The sequence below is a fragment of the Medicago sativa genome, chromosome 1 (genome assembly GCF_051527215.1).
Source record: "Medicago sativa cultivar Bolivia chromosome 1, Bolivia_mono, whole genome shotgun sequence".
Taxonomy (NCBI): Eukaryota; Viridiplantae; Streptophyta; class Magnoliopsida; order Fabales; family Fabaceae; genus Medicago; species Medicago sativa.
The window spans coordinates 57,857,308-57,866,377 of NC_140749.1; the positions used below are offsets into that span (position 1 = coordinate 57,857,308).

The following is a 9,070-nucleotide window of genomic DNA, read 5'->3' on the forward strand; positions in this document are numbered from 1 at the left end:
ACTAAATTGGCCTCCACTTAGAGATTTCAATGGGTTGCTGCTGAAGTTTTTTCTTTTTTGTCAATTATTCTCCTGCCATAGTTTCTGGATCTGAGCCAGGCGCCTCTAGGATTAGTGCCACCTTCAAAATGGAGAGGAGTGTTCTTACAGTTTTCCTGATTGTGGCCAACAAAACCACATCCAAAGCAAAACATTGGGAGGTTTTCATACCTAAAATCCACCCAATGGATCCCATCAAGGTTATTTCCAATATACATGCCTGCTCTTATGGGATTGTTAATATTGAACAGAATTTTGACCTTCACCACTTTTGCATTTTCTGGAAAATCATAGATACCAACATCCAAGACTTGCCCTAGCTGAGATCCCATTTCCCTGCCCATGGCCACTGATTTGCAGTGGAGGGGAAGACCCCAGAATTGGATCCAGAGAGGAACTGATGAGAAATCCAAGGATTTCATGTCCAGGTTTCTGTTCCAGCCATGTAGAATTAGCCAACAGTTACGTATGATCCAGGGATTACCTTTAAGTATCCTCTGAAAGTCCTCTTCTTTGTCCACTTTGATTTGCAGAATTTTGCCTTCAATTTCACTGATGCTAAAGCCTGGGGGGTTGCACCATATCCCTGAGAGAGAGTTGTGTAGCACTTGAGTAGATATAGGTTTTTCTGAAAGTATTTTTCCTAGAATGCTATTCTGACATTGATGAATGTTGTCTTGCACATGAGATTCTTGATAGTAAAAGAAAGGATCTGAGTCAGTTTCCCCATAGGTTTCTTCTTGATACTGATGTGTGTAATCTTGTGCAGGTTGATGAGTTTCTTGTTCAAGATTCTGGTAACTAGTGCTAGTACCTTCACCAGAATGATTTGGCTGCTGGAAATCAGTGAAGAGACCCATCTTGTTTTGGGGGGGGGGGGGGGGGTTTGGATTTTCTGAATTTTGAAAGGACGGGATAGCCCAGTGGGGATGGCATGAGGGGAATCAAGATTCATGGTGTTAGAGGTAACACATTGGTTGTATTGGTTTGTCATGTTGGGAGAGAAAAAGGAGGGAGGGTGGGGAAAAAGAAGAGAAACGGTGGAGAGGGAGGGTTACACAGGTTGCCGGAGATAAACAGAGAGATGAAGAAGTTGGATCAGGGATATCGATGGAGGTGAGGGAGGGAAAAAGAAAACGAGAGAGAAGGAAAGAAACAGAAAAGAGAGGAAGAAAGTTAATAACCGACACAGGATAAAACCTGGAGCAGGAAGGAAATCCAAATCACCATGAGGTGCAGAGAACAAACCAGCTAAGGGAGAAAACAAAGTGACAACTATCAACAATCTAACAGATTGATGAAGGAAAACGGTTATGAAGGATTTAGAGATGGAAGATCAGTGGAGGTTCATCTTGCGATGAGGGTGAATCTTGAATCTTGGAGCGAGAATTGTAATCGCCGACTATCAGTTGGCCTTATGGTCTTCGTATTAATTTTAAATACTTAAATATTAATCCATATAAATTTTATTATGAATTAATAATGTCCTTTTATGTCATTTTACATTTATCCGCTGGTTGAACCGCTAATTTTACCAAACACTTTAACCAGCTTATCAGTTATCAGTCAACAACCAAAAGCTATCGGTCACCCGTTATAAGCTATAAGTTTTTTTTTTTTGTAGATACAATAAGTTATCAGCTAGCTTATCAGTTATTTGCTATTTTTACTAAAAGCTATCGGTCATCCGTTATAAGCTATAAGTTTTTTTTTTTGTAGATACTATAAGTTATCAGCTAGCTTATCAGTTATCCGCTATTTTTACTAAACAGAGTCTTATTTTGCGATTTTTATTGTTAAAAGAGACACGTAATAAAAGGCTACGTGGATGGGTGTCAAATGAATGTATACAAATCATATATTTGGACCCAATTTTTTTTTTTTTTTTTGTGATCATTATTCAATTATGCATAGAAGATAAGATTCTCCAATCTCGAAATTAAGTAAGACTACTAGGGTCTTACTTGAGTTATGGAAATTAAGCTAGACAATCACAAAGTTTTGCTTGGGTCCTCCGATTTGGGGAAATAGGATTTTCTTCTCTTAGGGTTTCAAGGGTTTTTCTTCAAGTTTGAATTTTCATCCTTGTTGGTCCTTGTGAGATTTTTGAATTTTCATCCTTGTTGGTCCTTGTGAGATTTTGGTGTTTCGAATCGTTTGGTCTATTCCATCTGGATTGTGCGGTCAACTCCATCATGATCATTTTGATTGGTATGCTCTGATACCATTTCGATCGATTGATCTGGTGTAACGTCTTTGCCGGCAAGGTTTTGTGGTGGTTTTTGACACATCTTGTGCTATTCATGTAAGAATGGTGTTTATATGTCCTGCTGGCATCCACACCATTTAGTGGTGTACTCATGTGTTACTAGTTACCTCATGTGATCATGATTGAGTTTCACTATCAGAAGCAGTAAGTAAGCATCATTAGCTGGAAATGCCAGGGACAACTGGAAAGAAGGCTAACCAAATAACTAGCCTTGGAGATGAAGATGGCACAATATGTAGAACGCGGGACGGAATGACTTCCATGGCTTGTGATTATTTTTTAGAAGCAGAATAGCTCCAGTGAGGCGATTCTTAATGCCACTAGTCCATCTATCACGATTCACTAGTATGGATAATGAGTTGTTAATCGCCACTTTCCTATTTGAAGAATTCAAGGAAACCATCTTCTCTATGAAAGTTGATAAATGATCAGGACGTAATGGCTATAACTAGGGGTGTTCGCGGTGCGGTTTGGTTCGATTTTTAGGCTAAAAGTCATCCGAACTGCAAGATAAATAAGTATGCGGTTTGGTGTGATTCGGTTGACTTTTAAAACAAAATCCGAGTCAAACCAAACCAATACAGTTTAGATTGGATCGGTTGGTGCGGTTTTTAGATAATATATATTTTTTTTTGTTTCCAACATCAAAATCAAATTAAAAAAACTAAAACACAACATATTTTTAGCAATGTTTTAAATTTCATCCAACATTACAATTTTATTTTCATCCAACAATGTTCCTAACTACGTAAACCAAATTTAAACGCGGACAAAAACTAATCATATTTTGTTAGAAATACAAAAGACTAAATTTTTTATCATTTTTTAAGAGTTCAAGTAGTACATAAATACATTTTTTGAAAGAAAAAGCAAAGAGGAAATTTAACAAGAGAAAAAATATGTCATTTTATTAAAGTTTCCATTGAGTTTATATGAGTATTGGTCAAAGTGATATATATTTAATTAGTGCTTTTCTTATATTACGGTTTGGTTTGGTTTGGTTCGGTTGGTTAAATCAAAACCGCAAACTGAATCAAACTATGCGGTTGAGTAAAAAATTGATCCGAATACATCCGAACCAAATGCGGTTTTTTGCGGTTTCAGTTTGGATTGGTTCGGTTTGCAGTTTTTCTAATGGATTGGTTCGGTTTTGAACACCATTAGCTATAACCCTAATTTTTATTAAAAAAAAGGAAAATTGTGGTCATGAATCCTCTCTAATGATGTTCAAAACCGAACCAATCCATTAGAAAAAAGAAAGAGAGTGTAATTAATGACGGTAGAAAATTGAAGAATTTTTCTCTTAGGGTTGCACTTGGAAGGGGGAGAGGATCCTCTCTAGTGAAAAATTCTTCAATTTTCTACCGTCATTAATTACACTCTCTTTCCTTTTTTAATATTAAAATATGTTATCTCACCTCTTGAATACATGGTCAGGATCACACATGACGAAAATGTCACTGGAGACAATCCCTTCCCCTTAGAAGGACTCGGGTATCTTTCCTCCTATCATGAACTCAACAAATATTGATCTAATCCCTAAAGGAGAGGTTCAATCATCTATGAAGGATTATATGCATATATATGTAATGTGCTCTATAAAGTTGTGGTTAAAGTACCAGCCAACAGGTTGAAAGTGTACTTGATAAGTGTATAAGTGTATATCCAAAAATCAATCAGCCTTTGTGTCGGGCAGCGGCGAAGCTAGCAGAAATATTACACGGGAGCCACGTTTAAAGAAAAATAAAATATTTTTAAAATCAAAATATTAAATTTAAAGATAAAATATAATTGTAGTGATCCAGTAAATTATATCTTTTTAGGTTTAGTCACAAAAAATTTTAATTTTTCTCTCAAATTTTTACCAAAAGAAAAGAAGAAGAGTGTTAAAATCACCCAAGTCACATGACATTGGCACCCCAATGTCACCCTACCCGTTCTAGAGACTAAAATCCAATTTAATCCTAATCTTAACCAATATGTTAAAAAAAATCACTATAATTTTTACTTACATGAAATGTAGATAAAACAATAACAAAGAAAATAAAAATTGACAATAGCTATTTAGAAAAACTAGACACAAAGCATTTCAAACAGCCAATTTTATTCATAATTGATTTATATACTAAATAGTGTAATAATGTCTTTTTCAATGTAAACAAATAAGTTATTTGTAAGAAACTCATTATTTGTTGTTGAGACCGAAAGCGACAAATAAATCTATCAATCATGTAGTAATTTTTTTACTTTATTATTTATGCTAATTTAACAAATAAATTTGTTTGGGGTAGCTAAATATTTTTTACTTGGGGTAGCTAGATATAAAATCATACCAACTCATTCAAGAAAAATAATTTTTTTGGGGTAGCCTTGGCTACCACATGGTGCTGAAGGGCTACGCCCCTGGTGTCGGGTCACCATATTCTGGATAATGCAATGGCAGCCATTAAAATTGTTCATCATATGAAACCTAAGGTGAAAGGTAATGTAGCTGTTAGACTTTATATTAGTAAATCCTATGATAGGTTGGATTGGTTGAATTATGTTGTGTGTTGGAATTGTGGATTACTCCTTCGTTGTTAATGGAAATATAGTGGACCATGTCATAAATGAATCACTTGAATTATGTTGTGTGTTGGAATTCTGGATTACTCCATCATTGTTAATGGAAATATAGTGGACCCTAACATACCTGGAAGGGTTCTTCAACAAGGGGACCCTTTACGGCCTTATTTATTCTTTATGATGAAGGTTTATCAACCCAAATTAGAAAGGAGAAATTCATGGAGCCGAAATATGTACTAATGCTCCAATTGGTAAGTACAAATGCAACATATATGCATCCTTCTCCACTACTCAAAACATAATTAGAATAGGTACATGCATAAGAGATGAAAACGAAATCTTTATGCTTTCTATAATGGAATGCTTCTTGTAACATCCCCAACTGCTTTTTAGGATTGCCGACTGACCCCACAAACCAACACGAGTCTTTTCAGTGTGTTTTGTCCTCACTCGCATGCTTATCGGGAAACTTCCTGGTAAGTCACCCATCCCAAAATTGCTCCAAGTCAAGCGCGCTTAACTGTGGAGTTCTTATGGATTGAGCTATCGAAAAGAAGATGCATCTTGTTGATATAGGTAGTACCAAACAAATTCTTATAAGCCTTCCTTCAACCATGTAGCCTCATACCTACACGGCCTCAGGATCCCTCTCATTCCAATGTGATTCAGTTTTGCCAAGAAGCATGCCAGGAGCCGGACCACTCCCCGCCCTCATCAGCCTCGGGTGTTATATGCCCACCAAGCGGGGGCGTTACATGCCCACCAACTTCCGCTTGGTTCGTCCCCAAACCACATCGTACTCGGTTAGGTCTGCTCTGATACCATTTGTAACATCCCAAACTGCTTTTTAGAATTGTCGACTGACCCCACAAACCAACACGAGTCTTTTCAGCGTGTTTTGTCCTCACTCGCACGCTTACTTGGAAACTTCCCGGTAGGTCACCCATCCCATTATAAGCCTTCCTTCAACCATGTTGCCCCATACCTACACGGCCTCGGGATCCCTCTAATTCCAATGTGATTCAGTTTTGCCAAGAAGCATGCCAGGAGCCGGACCACTCCCCGCCCTCATCAGCCTCGGGTGTTATATGTCCACCAAGCGGGGGCGTTGCATGCCCACCAACTTCCGCTTGGTTCGTCCCCAAACCACATCGTACTCGGAGAGGTCTGCTCTGATACCATTTGTAACATCCCAAACTGCTTTTTAGAATTGTCGACTGACCCCACAAACCAACATGAGTCTTTTCAGCGTGTTTTGTCCTCACTCGCACGCTTACTTGGAAAATTCCCGGCAGGTCACCCATCCCAAAATTGCTACAAGTCAAGCACGCTTAACTGTGGAGTTCTTATGGATTGAGCTACCGAAAAGAAGATGCATCTTGTTGATATAGGTAGTATCAAACAATTCTTATAAGTCTTCCTTTAACCATGTAGTCCCATACCTACACGGCCTCAGGATCCCTCTCATTCCGATGTGATTCAGTTTTTCCTAGAAGCATGCCAGGAGCCGGACCACTCCCCGCCTTCATCAGCCTCGGGTGTTATATGCCCACCAAGCGGGGGTGTTACACTTCTCGCCTTTATTGACTGCTATCCAATGAGTTCAAGATTTATATCTTATCAATGTAGATTTTGAACTTGATTCTCTGAATGTGCTATCCAAATTTCATACTAGAGAAGACAACTCGGATTTTGGTGTTATTATTCAGGAATCAGGATTGTTGTAGAATTCACAGTTTGATTTTTACAAACTCATGTGTTGAGTTTACTAGGAGACAAGCAAATGAGGATACTCACACGTTGGTTAAGGCGGTCACATCTCCAGCTAGTCTCCATATTTTCACTGATGTACACACTTGTATTAATACTCTTATTATTAATGAACTGAATTAAGCTTGTTGCATTAAAAAAATACTATGCATAGAATATATTAATATAATCTTTTATTATTGTCTAATGTACATGAATAAAATAATCTTCCACTGTATAAATTTCATCATTGGATCAATAAATTTCATCATATCTCATTTAATCAAACAGCGAGATTTATTAATCAAATAATAAAAATTAACTTATGCATGATGCAAGACTTATTTCACTTATGTATCATAGAACCAACCTATTTTCCCAAACAAATCAAAAAGTTCTATGGCATTGGTATATGGTATCACTCTAGACTAGTTACTAAAGTTGCCGAACATCATATTAATTTTGACATATAATGCATAAATCATACAACAACTTGACATAATACAACCTCTAAAAGAACAAATTGACATCATAAAAGTCATCACTTAAGTCTGAAACTGGAAATAAAATTTTGCTTTCATTTTCTCACCTATAAATCCAAAATCCCCCAAGAAAGGTAACCTAAGATATTCCCCCAATGGTTTAGGCTCAGTGATAACGAAAACATTGGTGTTCCCTCCAAAAGACACTGCATTATTACAAGCTGGAACAGCACTAGAAATATGGGATATTGGTAGCAAACAATTGGCAAGAAGAGCTTCTCCTGTAGAAATGAAGTAATTACTTTCCCAATAATTATAAGGTAGTGGTGGAATGCAATTCACTCTCTCTAGATCAATTTCAAATAGATCATCATCATCCTCTTCTATTCCAAAATCATGGGAAACTCCTCTATGTTCCTCTGAAGTCATGGTTTGTTTTGTTTTGTGGGTATAATATGTGAATTAACGTTGTCACATAGAATGTTAATAGATATTATAATGTACATGCACATGTAGATTTATATAGTGGGAGTTTAATGTTATGGTGGGTGGTGGCAAGTAGAACGCTCCCCAACAAATGTGCATCGGTCGGTCAAAGAGGATATATAGTGGGAATTTCAGAGCAGCAACTCCTACTAAACTGTTCCACCTTAATTCAACGCTCGTGTTGCTGAATTATTTTTAGTAACACACATTTGATTCACTTCCACCAAAATCATAACATTAAGTCAAACGTAGAGCTACCTACCCAACAAAAATAGAAAAATGTTGACATCATGCCATCAGTTAAATGATTATAAAATATATATATTATTTTTTTTTTATTTGATGTTTTGGTTGCATTTGTATGTCGGTTTTTGTCAAAAAATATTTTGTTAATTTTCTCCGGTACCAATTTAGGTGGGCTATTTAGCTTCTTAAAAAGAAAAAAAATTGTTAACGAAATGATTTATACGCTGAAAATGGAAAGGTATTTAAATTGACTTTATAAGATAATTGATAACACGTAAAAGGCATAACTTAATTTTCATTTGTTTTAGGGTCATTTGTCATGTTTTGCTTGGTATATGCTGATATTTTGATGTGTTTTAGAAACCAACGGTGTAAAAAACAAAAATGAAGAAAAAGAAGTCATATAACGAGAATGAAATTGTTGTTTTGAAAATTTTGTTCTTAATTTAAAGCTTCGCTGCGAAAGTAAGTATTTTTGTAAAAAAAAAAATTAAGACGCATGAGAAGGTAACAGAGTGGACAAAATGATAATCAAATGTTATTGTTTAAGAGGTGTTAGGCCCAACCGAGTTTTAAAAAGTTCGATTACATGAGCAAATGCCCAAACCAAAATGTTATTGCTTTGGGAGCATGTACAAGAGGTATGTTGAGTACTGATCCTTAATTTCTTATAGTACTGTTCGGAGCGTAGATAAGTTAATTTATGTGGACGTCTACATTTGCATCGATGAAGTGTGTGTTGGTGATTTCCAAAATAATGTAATCACTTTAGATCAAGAGTTGTAAATCTTCATGAGAAGCTTTCATATACATTAGAACCTTTGGCAAATGGGTGCTTAATGAACCTTAGCATTGGTTCAAGTGTGAATGATCATAACCTTTGGCAAAATGGTGCTTAATGAACCATAGCATTGGTTCAAGTATGAATGATCATAACCTTTGGCAAAATGGTGCTTAATGAACCATAACATTGATTCAAGTCAAAGGGGTGCTTTCTCTCATATGAAGGGTCATATAATGCACTATAAATACTTGGCATTTGGGCATTAATTGAACACACAATTTTGGACAGAATTTTGTTGCACTAACAACATAATTCTTCATCATTCTCTTACTCTAAATCATCCATCAATTCTCTAATGCATGAGTGAATTGCTGGAACCATAAATCTGTAAAATACTGTTAGGAGATACGCTTGGTGTGGTTGTGCAATACACGTCAAGGAACTCATAGT

General features: G+C 36.4%; 2 protein-coding genes across 2 annotated transcripts; both read right to left on the reverse strand.

The window, feature by feature from the left end:
• Window positions 1-26: 26 nt before the first annotated feature.
• On the reverse strand, window positions 27-899 carry LOC146955737 (uncharacterized). The gene has a single exon (XM_085748954.1). It carries the CDS (start codon window positions 897-899, stop codon window positions 27-29), a length of 873 nt encoding a protein of 290 aa, XP_085605080.1.
• Window positions 900-6,801: 5,902 nt separating this feature from the next.
• Window positions 6,802-7,578, reverse strand: LOC146955738 (uncharacterized). Its single transcript, XM_085713472.1, has one exon. The coding sequence runs from the start codon at window positions 7,531-7,533 to the stop codon at window positions 7,168-7,170; it is 366 nt and encodes a 121-aa protein (XP_085569598.1). The 5' UTR covers window positions 7,534-7,578; the 3' UTR covers window positions 6,802-7,167.
• Window positions 7,579-9,070: the final 1,492 nt, after the last annotated feature.